The 17209-nt window shown below is 56.3% G+C and overlaps 1 protein-coding gene across 1 annotated transcript; it reads left to right on the top strand.

Moving 5' to 3' along the window:
- The first annotated feature begins 493 nt into the window (after window positions 1-493).
- On the top strand, window positions 494-16280 carry MAP1S (microtubule associated protein 1S). The gene is made up of 7 exons (XM_010361437.2): window positions 494-763; window positions 2080-2181; window positions 5276-5358; window positions 6198-6338; window positions 7017-9369; window positions 15007-15242; window positions 16037-16280. The coding sequence occupies exons 1-7, from the start codon at window positions 646-648 to the stop codon at window positions 16190-16192; spliced, it is 3189 nt and encodes a 1062-aa protein (XP_010359739.1). The 5' UTR covers window positions 494-645; the 3' UTR covers window positions 16193-16280.
- The last annotated feature ends 929 nt before the right edge of the window (window positions 16281-17209 follow it).

Here is a 17209-nt window from a genome sequence, read left to right on the forward strand (position 1 = left end):
TCGCTTTGTGCTTGTATGTAATGAGCTAATGCAATAAAATGCTTGGCGCACAGGAGGTGCAGAATAACTGTTGCCCTGTTCCAGGCAGGCCCAGAGTGCTCCAGTTGTGTCCCAAACACACATGTACTTTCTTACCTCTAAAACTTTGCACGTGCTGTAAACTTCTGCCTCAGGTTCTCTTGCCCCACCACCCACACAAGGCAAACTCCTACACATCCCTTAAAGCCTTACCTACAAGATAGAGCTCTTTTCCCCGTTCAAGCCCTGACCTAGAGAGCTGGGACCATCCATAGGCACCGGGTTCTGATCCGGCCTACCGTCATGTGATGTGAGTTCCTGGGGGGCAGGAATTGTGACCTACGTGCACCAGGCACGCGATCAAAGCTTGGTCAATAAAAAAAAAAAAAGTGAATGAATGAATGGTCACTTGGGAGAGGCGGCTCCCAAGAGGACACTCAGGAGTCCGCCAACCCCTTTAGCGCCTGCATCCCCTGCTCTCCACGACCTCAAAAGGCCTGTAGGTGGTCGACAAAAAGGGGCGGGGAGGGGGTGGTTCCGGGACGGGGTCTTCAGCCCTTCCGGTGCAGCCCCTTTAAGAGGCGGGGCCTGCGGGGCGGGCGCTGAGAACGCCGGGGCGGCCCGAAGATGGCGGCGGTGACTGCGTCTGGGGTTGCAGCGGCCCCGAGCTCGCTGCTCCTCGTGGTGGGCAGCGAGTTCGGCAGCCCGGGGCTCCTCACCTACGTCCTGGAGGAGCTCGAACGAGGTCGGGCTGGCCCGGGGGTGTGCGGGAGCCCGGGAGGCGGGCGCGTTCGCGCGTCTGGGCCCGGGGCCGGGGGGGTGGGGCGGCTGCGGCGGGGCCCGGGCTCCGGGGCGGGGGTCGCGGGCCCGGGGTTGGGTCCCCTTCACCGTTAGGCGCACGACGCGAGCAAAGGCGGGTTCCTGTGGGTGCCCGCGGAGAAAGTGGCATCGGGGCCTGGGCTGGGGCAGGGCTGCCCCGCCCTAACTCCGGGTGAAGATCGGGGAGGGGACACGGGCCTGGGCTTGGGGACCCGTGCAGTTGGACCACGGCTCCGCTTCCCGCCTAATTGGCCCGCCCGGGGGTAGGGCTTGGGGTCGCTTTGGATCTCCAGGTCTTAGCAGCTTAGAGATCTCCCGGAGGGAGAAGCAGATATGGGGGAGGCTGGGCCAGGAGCCCCGGGGCCCGCTTTCTGTTGCAGCACAAGGAGCTGATAATTGGGGTGTGGGCGGGTGCGGCCTGCCCTGGGGATTTGGCACCTAGGGAGGTGAGTCATAGGTGCACCTGCCAGGTTCACCTGCAGCCACTTGGCACAGTGAGACTGGCACAGTGGGACTGGCGGGCGTGATGCGCCCGTGGGTGGAGATGGGTGTTCATCCCCCATCCCTCGGAGCATCTGGACCTGGGCGTTTCATTGCGTGTAAAATGGGACAGGAACACGCACCTCGGTTCATGTGATTGAGGAGTGTTTAGTGAGCACCTGTTATGCGCCAGGCCTTTGGGCAGTGGGCACAAGGATATGGCCGGGATGATAGACAGGTTCAGCCCTGCCAGCACAGGTCTGGTGGGGGGATGGACCCAAAGCCAGTGAGGAGATGGAAGAAGCTTCCAGCTCACATGGTGTCAGGAGGCATCAGAAGGCTGCAAGGGACTGCGAGGACAGTCAGTCTTAGCACCCGAAGGTGCTGAGGGGGAAGGGCCCTCGGCCAGTAGGAACAGGTGGGGGCGGCAGGGGGATGGGCTTCCAGGCAAGGGGAACAGCTGTTGCAAGGGCGGTGAGTGGAAATGGGTCTGACAGGGCATAGGAGCAGCGAGGAGGTGGAGATGGAGGAGGTGGAGGCTTTGTTGCTGATGAATCTTGCCTGTAAAATGATGAGGTGTGCTCTGGGTCCCCTGGCTCAGCTGCAGTGAGACCTGAAGGTGTTGGGTACTTCTGAGTCTCCAAGCTGTGAGTGAAGGGAGGAAGCTGGGGCGCTCCCCACCCACGAGATGCTCATTATTGAAATATTCTGGGAGCTAGGAGGCCCGGCTGAACTCCCGCCTTGATCCCTCTTTCTCACCAGGCATCCGGTCTTGGGATGTCGATCCTGGCAGCTGCAACCTCGATGAACAGCTCAAGGTCTTTGTGTCCCGACACTCTGCCACCTTCTCCAGCATTGTGAAAGGTGAGGCTGGGGTCCCCCTGGCTGCTGCCTACCTCTTGTTCATTGGGCAAGTGCCAGCCGTGTGCCAGGCATGGGGGGTGGGGTGCAACTGTAAATAACAACAGTAATAATACAGCTGAGACTTTTCAAATGTAAGCCCTGACCCAGTGATAACCCCTTCAGTCCTCAGCAACCCACAGTGCAAGAACTGGTATTTTTGTCCCCGATTGACAGATGAGGAAACTGGTACTGAAGGGGGAAGAGGCAGGGAGGTCTCTGAGGAGGGGGTTTTTTAATGATAAATGCTATGACTGGTATGTCCAGTGGGAGGGAAGCGCCCCAGCCAAGACCCAGCAGTGGACGGAACATCTAGAATGGACTGGGCACGGTGGCTCACGCTTCTGATCCCAGCACTTTGGGAGGCCACGGCGGGTGGATCACTTGAGGTTAGTTCAAGACTAACCTGGCCAACATTGAGGAACCCTGTCTCTACTAAAAATACAAAAATTAACTGGGCGTGGTGGCAGGCGCCTGTAATCCCAGCTACTTGGGAGGCTGAGGTGGGAGGATCACTTGAACCCAGGAGGCAGAGGTTACAGTGGGCTGAGATTGTGCCACTGCACTCCGGCCTGAGTGACAGAGTGGGAGGGACTCTATCCCCCCCCCCCCCAAAAAAAAACACATCTAGAAGGTGGAGGGAGCACTGAGGAGGCCCTGGAAGATGGAGTGTGGGCCCCTTGCAGGCAGGGACTGAACTTGGTTCACAGCCACAGGGCTGGGTATACAGTAGGTAGGGAACTGAAAAGGAGTGAGATCAAGGAGAGCCCAACTCAGCAGGAGGCTCGCTTCTGGGGTGACCCAGGGTGAGCAGGGCAGCAGACGGGCAGGCAGGGCTTGGGTGTTGCCTGCAGCCGCCCCCTGCTCTTGATGGTCTCTTGAGTCACCTCCCAGCGGCTGCTGGAGAGGAAGGAAGTGTCCGTCGTCTCATTGTCCCAGTGGGTCCTTGTGGCTTCCTGACACTTCATGGGGCAGAAAGTGGAGCTGGAAATCCTGTCTGCTGTGTGCGACCTTTGTGGCTGCTTCCCCTCTCTATGCCTTGATTTCCCCACCTGAATGGGGCAATATCCGTGTGTGGCAAAAAGCGTGCTAAGGCTGGGTGGGGTGGCTCTCGCCTGTAATCCCAACACTTTGGGAGGTCAAGGTGGGAGGACTGTTTGAGGTCAGGAGTTTAAAACCAGCCAGGGCAACATGGTGAAACCCTGTCTCTACTGAAAATACAAAAACCAGCTGGGCCTGGTGGTACACGCCTGTAGTCCCAGCTACTCAGGAGCCCGAGGAGGGAGGATTGCTTGAACCCAGGAGGCAGAGGCTCCTGTGAGCTAAGATTTGTGCCACTGCACTTCAGTCTGGGCAACAGAGCGAGACCCTGTCTCAAAAAATAAAGTTAGACCTGGCATGGTGGCTCACGCCTGTAATCCCAGAACTTTGGAAGGCTGGGGTGGGTGTATCACCTGAGGTCAGGAGTTTGAGACCAGCCTGACCAGTATAGTGAAACTCCGTCTCTACTAAAAATACAAAAATTAGCCAGGTGTGGTGGCAAGCACCTATAACCCCAGCTACTTGGGAGGCTGAGGCTGGAGAATTGCTTGAACTCAGGAGGCGGAGGTTGCAGTGAGCCGAGGTCGTGCCGCTACACTTCAGCCTGGGCAATAGAGGGAGACTCCATCTAAAAAAAAAAATGAGAGAGAGAGGGAGGGATGGGGAGAGAGAGGGAGGGAGAGAAAGAGAAAGGAAAGAGAGAAAGCTCAATGTGATAGGGGTGAGAGAGAGAGAAAGAGAGAGAAAAAAGGAAAAGAAGGAAAGAAAGTAAGCTAAATGTGATAAGGGCTGGCAATACCAGAGGGTCTTTGCCTCTCCAGACTCAGCCTTGTTTACAGTTCAGTCCTGCCTCAGGGCCTTGGCTCGTGATGTACCCTGGTCCGAGTTGGCCCTCACTGGCCCTCCCCTGGCTCTGGTTCCTTGCCAGCCTTCTCTCACAGTACGGATGTTTAAAACACATATAGGCCCTGGAGGACAGAGCAGGGTCAGGATCCCAGAAACAGCCCCACTTCAGCCCAGGCCCTTATGCTGCCCCACCCTTAGCTGAGTCCTGCCTCAGGGCCTTTGCTCCAGATATACCCTGGTCCAAGTTTGCCCTCACTGGCCCTCCTCGAGCTCTGGCTCTGTCTAAAAAATAAATGTGGCTGGGCGGGTGCAGTGGATCAATCTTGTAATCCCAGCACTGTGGGAGGATGAGGCAGGCGGATCACCTGAGGTCAGGAGTTTGAGACCAGCCTGACCCACATGGTAAAACCCTGTTTCTACTAAGAATTCAAAAAATGAGTGGGGCGTGGTGGCGTGTGCCTGTAATCCCAGCTACTTGGGTGGCTGAGGCAGGAGAATTGCTTGAACCCAGGAGGCGGAGGTTTCAGTGAGCTGAGGTTGCGCCATTGCACTCCGGCCTGGGCAACAAGAGCAAAACTCTGCCTCCAAAAAAAAAACAAAACAAAAAAAAGGGCTGGGCGCAGTGGCTTACGCCTATAATCCCAGCACTTTGGGACTTTGGGAGGCTGAGGCGGGCGGATCACGGGGTCAAGAGATCGAGACCATCCTGGCTAACATGGTGAAACCCCGTCTCTACTGAAAATACAAAAAATTAGCTGGATGTGGTGGCGGGCACCTGTAGTCCCAGCTACTCGGGAGGCTGAGGCAGGAGAATGGCATGAACCTGGAAGGAGGAGCGGAGCTTGCAGTGAGCTGAGATTGTACCACTGCACTCCAGCTTCCACTGCACAGAGCGAGACTCCGTCTCAAAAAAAAAAAAAAGGAGTGTAACGGTGGCATCACCCACAGAGGTGACAGCTGCAAACCAGGCCCTGCGCACCATAGGGCCCTCTGGTTACTGCCTCTCTTAGGCCAGCCGGGGTGGTTGAGTTTCTCTTTCTTGCCTGGTTCTCTGTCATGCGCCTGTTAATCTCCATATGTTCCCTGGGTGGGTTCCCAGAGAGGTTCGTGTTCCCTGAGGGTCACACGGGGAGGCAGGATTTGACTCCAGGATGGCCTGATTCCCCCACAGGCCAGCGGAGCCTGCACCACCGTGGAGACAGCCTGGAGACCCTGGTCCTCCTGAACCCATCAGACAAGTCCCTGTGTGATGAGGTAGGGAATGGCTGACATCCTGGAGGGGGTGGGCTGCTGGGACCCATGCCGTCTCTGTCTTCCTGTCTCGTGTCCTTGTCTTCATGCTGCCCCCAGATCCTCTCAAGACACCCGGCACCACACTTCCTCGCCCACGAAGCCTTCCCCGTGGCTCCAGCCTCTGCTTCTTCCCTCCTCTGGGGTGGGAGCAGAAAAGCCTGGGTTTGGGAGGGAGGGAGTAAGCACTCCCAGCCTAGGGCCCAGGACAGCATGGGTCTGGAGCTGGGAAGGCCAGAGCAGACTGAGGTTTGCGTCCCGTGGGTTCCCTCCGGCTAGGCCCCAGGAGTTGTCTGAATTGACTCACTAATACTAACCGGCTTGTGGCCGTCTGTACTCCACCAATTATACATCAGGAAGATGAACCAGACGGAGCCCTGGGGCATTCCACTACAGACTTTCTTACAGGTTGATTCCTGGGATCAAAACTTTTCCCTTTTATTCCCTTGAGGAGCTCTCAGTCTTTAGGAGAAAGAGCGAGACACAGACACCCCCAGCCCTGTGGCATCAGGGCTGGGCTGGAGGGAGAGGTGGACTAGAGAGAGCCCAGAAAGGGCAGTAGTGCCTTCAGAAGAAAGGGACATCAGAGTTGGGCTTTGTAAGATGAATAGGAGTTTGCTAGGGTTGCTCCAGGGCCCAGCAGGAGAACTGGAGACTGCCCTCATAGCTAGTTGAGCGCTGGACTGGCTGTGGGGTGAGGGCAGGAGAGGGGTGGTTATGTATCAACTCGAGGCCACCCCAAAGAGGACTGCTGGATACGTCACTGCATAGAACGGGGCCTTTAGTGCTCACCCCTCCCTCAGCTCCGGAACCTTCTGTTGGACCCTGCCTCTCACAAACTACTGGTGTTGGCTGGGCCCTGCCTGGAGGAGACAGGGGAGCTGCTGCTACAGACAGGGGGCTTTTCGCCTCACCACTTCCTCCAGGTCCTGAAGGACAGAGAGGTAAGCCACCCCTTTGCCATCCCCCACTTTTCCAGCTCTGAATCCTGGCTTGTCTGCATTGGGCTGTGTGGCCCCAGCGACCTGCTGTTTTCCATGACCTGGTCTCCCCCTCCTCTGTAGGATGGCAGTGGTGACATGTGCCTCCTGGCTGTCCAGGGTCAGTCCCATTGCCCGGAAAGGGTGTGGTGTGAGCTGGGTCTGTAGAGCAGCTGATGTCCCAAAGTCCTGATGTGGGATGGAGCCAAATGGGTCCTTTCTGGTGCCCGCAGTCTGGGCAGGACACATGGGCAAAAGTCTCTAGCAAACCACATTTTCACATTGGAGTGGGGCACTTAAAAGTGGTGAGAAAAGGTTCAGTAGACAGAGGTGGGCCGTGGAGGGTCTCCTTGGAAGAAGCTGTGCCCTGGGAGGAGAGAGCGGTGAGTGTAAAGGCCCTGGGGCGGGGAGGGAGAGGCGGGAGGTGAGGCCAGACCAGAGAGCCTCCTGGCGCTGGAGAGGGTTGGGTTTTGGCGGGAGGGTCCTGAGGAACAGGCGTCGGGGTGGGGGAAGGCTGAGGGTATCCTCACCCAGTTTTCCCAGTGGGCTGGGTGTTGCCTAGGTGGTCCCTTACCATTCCCCCTCTAGGTGGTTCCTTACCACTAGCTTTAGGTGGTCCCTTACCACTCCCCCTCCATACAGATCCGGGACATCCTGGCCACCACGCCCCCACCTGCGCAGCCGCCCATACTCACCATCACCTGCCCCACCTTTGGTGACTGGGCCCAGCTGGCACCTGCTGTGTCCGGGCTACAGGGGGCGCTCCGGCTCCAGCTGCGGCTGAATCCCCCGGCGCAGCTGCCCAACTCCGAGGGCCTGTGCGAGTTCTTGGAGTACGTGGCTGAGTCTCTGGAGCCGCCGTCCCCCTTCGAGCTGCTGGAGCCCCCGACCTCCGGGGGCTTCCTCAGGCTGGGCCGGCCCTGCTGCTACATCTTCCCCGGAGGCCTCGGGGACGCCGCCTTCTTCGCCGTCAATGGCTTCACCGTGCTGGTCAACGGTGGCTCAAACCCCAAGTCCAGTTTCTGGAAGCTGGTGCGGCACCTGGACCGCGTGGATGCCGTACTGGTGACCCACCCTGGCGCCGATAGCCTCCCGGGCCTCAACAGCCTGCTGCGGCGCAAACTGGCGGAGCGCTCCGAGGTGGCTGCTGGTGGGGGCTCATGGGACGACAGGCTGCGCAGGCTCATTTCCCCCAACCTGGGGGTCGTGTTCTTCAACGCCTGCGAGGCCGCGTCGCGGCTGGCGCGCGGCGAGGATGAGGCGGAGCTGGCACTGAGCCTCCTGGCGCAGCTGGGCATCACGCCCCTGCCACTCAGCCGCGGCCCCGTGCCAGCCAAGCCCACCGTGCTCTTTGAGAAGATGGGCGTGGGCCGGCTGGACATGTACGTGCTGCACCCGCCCTCCGCCGGCGCCGAGCGCACGCTGGCCTCTGTGTGCGCCCTGCTGGTGTGGCACCCCGCGGGCCCTGGCGAGAAGGTGGTGCGCGTGCTGTTCCCCGGCTGCACCCCGCCCGCCTCCCTCCTGGACGGCCTGGTCCGCCTGCAGCACTTGAGGTTCCTGCGAGAGCCCGTGGTGACGCCCCAGGACCTGGAGGGGCCACGGCGAGCTGAGAGTAAAGAGAGCGTGGGCTCCCGGGACAGCTCGAAGAGAGAGGGCCTGTTGGCCACCCACCCCAGACCTGGCCAGGAGCGCCCTGGGGTGACCCGCAAGGAGCCAGCACGGGCTGAGGCACCGCGCAAGGCTGAGAAAGAAGCCAGGACCCCCCGAGAGTTGAAGAAAGACCCTAAACCGAGTGTTTCCCGGACCCAGCCGCGGGAGGTGCGCCGGGCGGCCTCTTCTGTGCCCAACCTCAAGAAGACAGGTGCCCCGGCGGCACCCAAGACCCGCAAAGCACCCAGCACAGCGCCCAGCACATCCCAGTCTGGCTTCTCGCAGGTGGCAAATGGACCCCGCAGCCCGCCCAGCCTCCGATGTGGAGAAGCCAGCTCCCCCATTGCGGCCTGCGGCTCCCCGGCCTCCCAGCTGGTGGCCACGCCCAGCCTGGAGCTGGGGCCAATCCCAGCCGGGGAGGAGAAGGCGCTGGAGCTGCCTTTGGCCGCCAACTCTTTCCCAAGGCCACGCACGCCCTCCCCTGAGTCCCGCCGGAGCCCCGCGGAGGGTAGCGGGCGGCTGTCACTGAGCCCACTGCGGGGCGGGGAGGCCGGGCCCGATGCCTCACCCACAGTGACCACACCCACGGTGACCACGCCGTCACTGCCCGCGGAGGTGGGCTCCCCGCACTCGACCGAGGTGGACGAGTCCCTGTCCGTATCCTTTGAGCAGGTACTGCCGCCATCTGCTCCCACCAGTGAGGCTGGGCTGAGCCTCCCACTGCGTGGCCCCCGGGCACGGCGCTCGGCCTCCCCACACGATGTGGACCTGTGCCTGGTGTCACCCTGTGAGTTTGAACATCGCAAGGCGGTGCCCATGGTACCGGCGCCTGCGTCCCCCGGCAGCTCGAATGACAGCAGTGCCCGGTCACAGGAGCGGGCAGGTGGGCTGGGGGCCGAGGAGACGCCCCCTACATCGGTCAGCGAGTCCCTGCCCACCCTGTCTGACTCGGACCCCGTGCCCCTGGCCCCCGGTGCCGCAGACTCAGACGACGACACAGAGGGCTTCGGAGTCCCTCGCCACGACCCTTTGCCTGACCCCCTCAAGGTTCCCCCGCCACTGCCTGACCCATCCAGCATCTGCATGGTGGACCCCGAGATGCTGCCCCCCAAGACAGCGCGGCAGACGGAGAACAGCCGCACCCGGAAGCCCCTGGCTCGCCCCAACTCACGCGCTGCCGCCCCCAAAGCCACTCCACTGGCTGCTGCCAAAACCAAGGGACTTGCTGGTGGGGACCGTGCCAGCCGACCACTCAGTGCCCGGAGTGAGCCCAGTGAGAAGGGGGGCCGGGCACCCCTGTCCAGAAAGTCCTCAACCCCCAAGACTGCCACTCGAGGCCCGTCGGGTGAGTGCTGGAACTGGGGCCCTGGGCTGGGTTGGCAGCTGCTTAGGCTGGAGAGAGCATAGCTCATCCTCCTGTTTTTACTTTTTCCATTTTTTTGAAAAAGATGGTCTCACTCTGTCTCCTGGGCTGGAGTGCAGTGGCGAAATCACAGCTTATTGGAGCCTCGAACTCTGGGGCTCAAGCCACCCTCCCACTTCAGCCTCTCCAGTAGCTGAGACTACTGGCACGGCCACCACGCCTGCCTAATTTTAAAATTTTTGGTAGAGATAGGGTCTTACTATGTTGCCCAGGCTGATTTCAAACTCCTGGCCTCAAGCTATGTGCCCACCTCAGCCTCCCAAAGTGTGGGATTACTGGCATGAGCCACGGTGCCCTGCCAGTCTTCCTGTTTTTTTTTTTTTTTTGAGACAGAGTTTCGCTCTTGTTGCCCAGGCTGGAGTGCAATGGCATGATCTTGGCTCACTGCAACCTCTGCCTCCTGGGTTCAAATGATTCTCCTGCCTCAGCCTCCCGAGTAGGTGGGATTACAGCTGCGAGCCACCACGCCTGGCTAAGTTTTGTATTTTTAGTAGAGTCTTGGTTTCACCATGTTGGCCAGGCTGGTCTCAAACTCCGGACCTCAGGTGATCTGTCCACCTTGGCCTCCCAAAGTGCTGGGATTACAGGCGTGAGCCACTGCGCCCAGCCAAGTCCTCTTGTTCGTAATTGTGTGACCTCAGCCATGCCCACCCTCTCTGGGGCTCAGTTTCTCCTGTGAAATGAAAACTGACCTCAGTGTTGAAGCACTTGCCATTCTGAGGTGCCTGGACAGGTGAGCATGTATGCCAATTGTGGGTTTCTAGAAGCCACAATAACAATAAGTAAAATGAAACATTTGAAAAAAAAATTTGTTTTTTTTTGAGATGGAGTCTCGCTCTGTTGGCCAGGCTGGAGTGCAGTGGCATGATCTCGGCTCACTGCAAGCTCCGCCTCCCGGGTTCACACCATTCTCCTGCCTCAGCCTCCCAAGTAGCTTAGTCTACAGTCACCTGCCACCACGCCCGGCTAGTTTTTTGTATTTTTACTACAGATGGGATTTCACCGTGTTAGCCAGGATGGGCTTGATCTCCTGACCTCGTGATCCGCCCGCCTCGGCTTCGCAAAGTGGTGGGATCGCAGGCATGAGCCGCCGTACCCGGCCCATTTGAAAATTTAAATAGCGTATTTTATGTAACTGATTGGTTAGGAGGACGCGGCCTATGGTTGCACTCATAGCAGAGCAAAATCAGTAAAGAGAAAAGGCACATAGGGTGAAGTCCAAAGGAAGAAGTTTCCAGAATCCTCTCCCAGTAGGGCTGCACACCACAGGCTGCATTTCTCCAGTAGCAAGTTGTAACAACGTGTCCCTCATGGAAGCTCATTGGAGACAGCATGCCCAGGTTGCTATTGGGCCATTACATAGGCATCCTTTGCCTGGCACACACACTCTAGACTCCCCGAAAAGGAGAAATCAGGTGTGTGGTCCAGTCCAGGCACAGGGAGCCCCTCTCAGACAGGGAATGGTGGGAACCCTCTTCCTAAGATCCAGGTTCCCAGACACCAGCCAAAGGCTCACATTTTAAGCAGGCCTTGCGGAGGAGAGGGTCTCTGGCCTGCTGTGCTGTTTTTTCCTTTTTTTTTTTCTGAGAGTCTCACTCTGTGATCCAGGCCGGAGTGCAGTGGCACAAACATGGCTCACTGCAGCCTCCGCCTACCCGGTTCGAGCAACCCTCCCACCTCAACCTCCTGAACAGCGGGGACGACAGACACACACAATAACGCCCAGCTAATTTTTTTTTTTTTTTTTTTGAGACGAAGTCTCACTCTTGCCAGGCAGTGGTGCAATCTCAGCTCACTGCAACCTCCACCTCCCGGGGTCAAGCGATTCTCCTCCCTCAGCCTCCCAAGTAGCTGGGATTACAGGCATGCGCCACTATACCCGGCTAATTTTTGTATTTTTAGTAGAGACGAGGTTACACCATGCTGGCCAGGCTGATCTCAACTCCTGACCTCATGATCTTTCCGTCTCGGCCTCCCAAAGTACTGGGATTACAGGCGTGAGCCACTGCACCCAGCCTACGCCCAGCTAATTTTTATATTTTTCCGTAGCACTGGGGTCTCACTATGTTGTCTTGGCTGGTCTTGAACTCCTAAGCTCAAGTGATCTTTTGGCCTCAGCCTCCCAAAGTTTTGGGATTATAGGCATAAGCCACCACGCCCACCTCAATGTTTAATTTTGGATGAACTGCCAGACTTTTCCATAGCAGCTGCTTGACACTAGTCAGTCTAATGGGTGTCAGGTGGGATCTCATTGTGGTTTTTGATTTCCGTGTCCCTAATGACTAGTGATGTTGAGCATCTTTTCATATGCCTATTGGCCATTTGTCTGTTTTCTTTGGAGAAATGTCTATTCAATTCCTTTGCTCATTTTTAAATTTTATTTTGCTTTTTAGAGACAGGGTCTCGGTCTGTCACCCATGCTGCAGTGTAGTGCAAACACAGCTCATTATAGCCTCAACTTCCTGGACTCAAGTGATCCTGCCAGCTCAGCCTCTCAAGTAGCTGGGACTACACAGGTGCATGCTGTGGTGCCTGGCTAATTTTGTAATGTTTTGTAAAGACGGAGTGAGACTCCGTCTTTACAAAACATTAAAAATTGCCCAGACTGATCTTGGACTCCCAGCCTCAAGCGATCCTCTTGCCTTGGCTTCCCAAAGTGTTGGGATTACAGGCGTGAGCCACCACGCCTAGCCCCCTTTGCCCATTTTTAAATTGAGTTGTTTTCCATTGCTGAGTTTTAGGAGTTTTTTAAATCATTCTGGACATTAATCCTGTAGCAGATATATGGTTTGCAAATATTTCCTCCCATTCTGTGAGTTGTCTTTTTATTTTGCTAGTGCCCTTTGATGCACAAAAGTTTTAAATTCTCACGAAGTTCGTTTTGTCTTATTATTTTCTTTTGCTGCCTGCACTTTTGATGTCAGACCCAATAAATGATTACCACATCCCATTTATTTTTCTTTTCTGTTTTTTTTTTTTTTTTTTTTTAGATGAGTCTCCCTCTGTTGCCCAGGCTGGAGTGTGGGGGTGCCATCTCGGCTTACTGCAACCTCCGCCTCCTGGGTTCAAGCGATTCTCCTGCCTCAGCCTTCCTGAGTAGCTGGGATTACAGGCACCCACCACCACACCCGGCTAATTGTTTTGTATTTTTAGTAGAGATAGGGTTTCACCATGTTGGCCAGGCTGGTTTCAAACTCCTGAACTCAAGTGATCTGCCTGCCTCGGCCTCCCAAAGTAATAGGAGTATAGGCCTAAGCCACCGTGCCTGGTCAAATCCAATATTGAGAAGCTTCTACCCCATGTTTTCTTCCAGGAGTTTTACGGTTTTCCTTTTCACATTGAGGTCCATTTGGAGGTAATTTTTGTATATGGTGAAAAGATCCAGCGTCATTCTCTTGTTTGTGGAGGCCCGGCTTTCCCAGCACCATTTGTTGAAAAGACTGTCCTTTCCCCATTGAATGTTTGGAACCCTTGTTGAAGATCATTTGACCACACATGTGATGACTTATTTCCGGGCCTCTCTATTCTATTCCATTGGTCTATATGTCTGTCTTTATGTCAGCATCACACTGTTTTGACTACTGTAACTTTGTAGTAAGTTTTGAAATCAGGAAGTGTGAGTTTTCTATCTTGATTCTTCTGTTTCATGATTGTTTAATTTCATTTTCACATTGTTCGTTGTTCACGTATAGAAATTCAACTGCATGGCCGGGCACGGTGGTTCACGCCAGTAATCCCAGCACTTTGGGAGGCCAAGGCAGGCATTTCACGAGGTCAGGAGATTGAGACCATCCTGGCTAACACAGTGAAACCCCACCTCTACTAAAAATACAAAAAATTAGCTGGGCGTGGTGGCGGGCGCCTGTAGTCCCAGCTACTCGGGAGGCTGAGGCAGGAGAATGGTGTGAACCCAGGCGGCGGAGCTTGCAGTGAGCTGAGATCACACCACTGCACTCCAGCCTGGGTGACAGAGTGAGACTCCGTCTCACAAAAAAAAAAAAAAAGAAATTCAACTGCATTTTGTCTGTGGACTTTGTATCTTGCTTCTTTGCTGAATTCATTTATTATTATTTTTTGAGATGGAGTCTCGCTCTGTCGCCCAGGCTGGGTGCAGTGGCGCAATCTCAGCTCACTGCAACCTCCACCTCCCGGGTTCAAGCAATTCTCCTGCCTCTGCCTCCTAAGTAGCTGGGATTACAGGCGCCTGCCACCACGCCCAGCGAATTTTTGTAGTTTTAGTAAGAGACAGGGTTTCACCATGTTGGCCAGGCTGGTCTGGAACTCCTGACCTCAAGTGATCCGCCCGCCTCAAGCCTCTCAAAGTGCTGGGATTACAGGCATGAGCCATGGCACCAGGACTGATTTTTTACATTATTGTTCATAAAGGCTGTTGTTCATAAAGGCTATTGAACTGGCATTTTCTTGTAGAATTAAATATGTGTGCCTGGCTTTGGTATCAAGACAGTTCTGGTCTTACGAAATGAGTTAGGACGTGTTCCTTCCTCTTTAGTTCCTTGGAAAAGTTTGAGAGAGGCTGATGTGGCTTCCCCAGGGCTTTTCTTTGCTGGGAGGTTGTAAGTTACTGATTGATTCTCTTTGCTAGCTACAGGTATATGCTGATTTTCTATTTTTTTGTGATTGTGTCTTGGTAGTTTTTGCGTTTCTAGGAGTGTGTCCATTTCGTTGGTGTACAGACGGGGTAGTATTCTTCCCCCCTGAGCTGGGCAGTAGCTGTGATTGTAAGATGCAGGGTCTGGCAGGCTTCTTGTGCCCGAGACCCAGCCGTATCCTTTGATTCCGTTGATCATTTACTTGCCCAGGGCTGGTGGCCTTGTTCCCTTTGGCCCTACGGTCAGGGTTTGGGCAAGGCCCCCCAAGCTGTCTCATCCCCATCCAGCACCTGCACTGATCTTGGACCTGCCTCTCAAGGCTCTGTCCACCTACCCTGGCTCCCCATCACCCTTGGGGTGGGGATTCTGTCAGTCTGGGTCACAGCCCTGTTTCAGGACCTGGTGCCCAGGAGGTTCTGTTAAATACTCCTTGAGCAAGTGAGCCAGACAGATGCTGCAGAAGCAGCTGAGTGGCCCAGTCACTGGCTGCTTTCAGGACTCAAACTCTTAAAACCCTCTTCCAGGAAGCATTCCCTGATTGCCACCCACTTGCCCCCTGACCCTGGGGATGTCTATGTCCAGAGACTGCTGGAGATGAGTCAGGCTCTTGGCACAGAGGGGTGGCCAGTGGTGTTTGTAGAGTGAGTGAAGAGTCACTGGAGTCAAGGCGTGGTGACATGCACCTGTAGTCCCAGTTACTTGGAAGGCTGAGGCAGGAGGATCACTTGAGCCCAGGAGTTTGAGATGAGTCTGGGCAGCATAGCGAGACTGCATTTCTTAAAATAAGATTCACTGGAGTCATGAGTGCAACAGGGCTCCCCAGAAAACTCGGAGATCGGGCCTCCTGCTGAGGAGGGAGCTGCTCTGAGTGGTGCAGGTCAAACTCGGAGCCTTGGCCCCTCCCCAACCCCAGGAGCTCATCCCTTCCTCCCCATGCCCCTGCCCGCAGGGTCAGCCAGCAGCCGGCCCGGGGCGTCGGCCACCCCACCCAAGTCCCCGGTCTACCTGGACCTGGCCTACCTGCCCAGTGGGAGCAGCGCCCACCTGGTGGATGAGGAGTTCTTCCAGCGCGTGCGCGCGCTTTGCTACGTCATCAGTGGCCAGGACCAGCGCAAGGAGGAGGGCATGCGAGCCGTCCTGGATGCACTGCTGGCCAGCAAGCAGCATTGGGACCGAGACCTGCAGGTGCGTGTCACCCCAGGGCTCTGGTGGTCAGTGTAGTTAGCACAGGTGGGGAATACCACCCTCAACCCTCAGAGACTGAGCTGTGTCCCCCATCTCAGCCCTTAGGGGTCTCTTTGGACTCTGATTCTGTCGTGTCACCGTCCTCATCGGCTATGCTGAAAGCCTGGGGGAGGACGCAGGGCCTTGTGAAGCCTCGTTCTGTCCCTTCCCCAGAGACCTTGTCACTTAACCATTGTTCCGCTGTGAGAATTAGTCGGATGGAATAGGTGGGCTGGGTGGTGTCTGTGCGGCTGAGAACCCTCCCCCATGGCTGCATGAAGCTGAGAGACTGAAACCAAGCCCTGCAGGGCGAGGCACGTGTGGGCAGAGGGAGGACCTCCTCACACCACGGCCCCTGCCCTCTCACAGCTGCTAGGCTGGTTTCAAAGGAGCGTCCCTGTAGGGTGCATGACCCAGGCAAAGGCCCAGAGGTAGGAAAGAGGTTGGTGTGTTCAAGGAGCAGGGGGAGATCCAAGTGAGTAGAGGGGGTCTTAGGCCAAGGAAGGCCTTGCAGAGGAGGAGCTCCATCTCCTGTGTGCTCAGAAGGCTCTTTGGGTGCTGGTTGGGAGGAGCAGAGACCTCATAGACAGGCTGACCACCCATTGCAGACCTCAAGGTCGAGCACAGAAGATCAGGGAGAAGCCTGGAGGGGTCTCAAATGCCAGGAAAGGAAGGCGACTTGGAACTCAGGCCAGAAGGACAAGGGGCACCCCCCTTACTGGTGGTCCACCCTCTCCACACCCCCCCACCTGCAGGTGACCCTGATCCCCACCTTCGACTCGGTGGCCATGCATACGTGGTATGCAGAGACGCACGCCCGGCACCAGGCGCTGGGTATCACGGTGTTGGGCAGCAACAGCATGGTGTCCATGCAGGATGACGCCTTCCCGGCCTGCAAGGTGGAGTTCTAGCCTCATCGCCGACACGTTCCCCAACTCAGCCCAGCCCGCCCTTCCCTAGATTCAGCTGCATCAGAAATAAACCATGACTAAACTTGGCTGTGGCCTCTCTTCTTTCTGTGATGGGAGACTTGGTATGTACCTCCTGGTCCTGCGGGTGGGGACAGCTTCCGTGGAATCCCCAGCGACCCTGCGGTCAGGCCCACTCTGACCTCCATGTCGCAGATGGAAGAAACACAGGCTTCGCAGGGCCGGGTTTGGGAAGGAAGTGCCTCTCAGAGTTAACGACCGCTGGCCGGTGGAGCTCCTGACTGCAGCCTCCACCCCGACCCAGCAACTGTGAGGCGCCCAAGCTATAGGCACGAAGTAGCTACCTGACTACCTGTCACAAACCAGTTGGTGGCAGGGGGAGATTGAATACCCGTCTCTGCTCCAAGGCCATCAAACAGAAGCTATTCTGCTGTCCCTAGAGGAGATGGATGCTTGTTCCAGAAAGTCTTACTCTGCAGGAAGGATTTACAGAGGAATGTGAAACCCAGAGATGACAGAACATCCACTTCTGACCAATGCACTCTGACCCGTCTCTGCACAAATACAAGCACTTAGGTTTACTATTAGATACGATGTCATCTGTACTGGGTTGAATGGTAGCCAACCCCCAAAACACATTCAACTCCTGACCCCTGACACCTGTCAATGTGATGTTATTTTGAAAAAGGATCTTTGCAAATATAGTTTTTTTATTATTTTTTTTTGAGATGGAGTCTTCCTCTGTTGCCCAGGCTGGAGTGCATTGGGGCGATCTTGGCTCACTGCAACCCCCGCCTCCTGGATTCAAGCAATTCTTGTGCCTCAGCTCTCTAGTAGCTGGGATTACAGGTGCCCACCACCACACCCGGCTAATTTTTGTTTTTTGTTTTTTTGTTTTTGTTTTTTTTTGAGACGGAGTCTTGCTCTGTCCCCCAGGCTGGAGTGCAGTGGCGTGATTTCGGCTCACTGCAAGCTCCGCCTCCTGGGTTCACACCATTC

The sequence above is a fragment of the Rhinopithecus roxellana genome, chromosome 8 (assembly GCF_007565055.1).
Source record: "Rhinopithecus roxellana isolate Shanxi Qingling chromosome 8, ASM756505v1, whole genome shotgun sequence".
NCBI lineage: Eukaryota > Metazoa > Chordata > Mammalia > Primates > Cercopithecidae > Rhinopithecus > Rhinopithecus roxellana.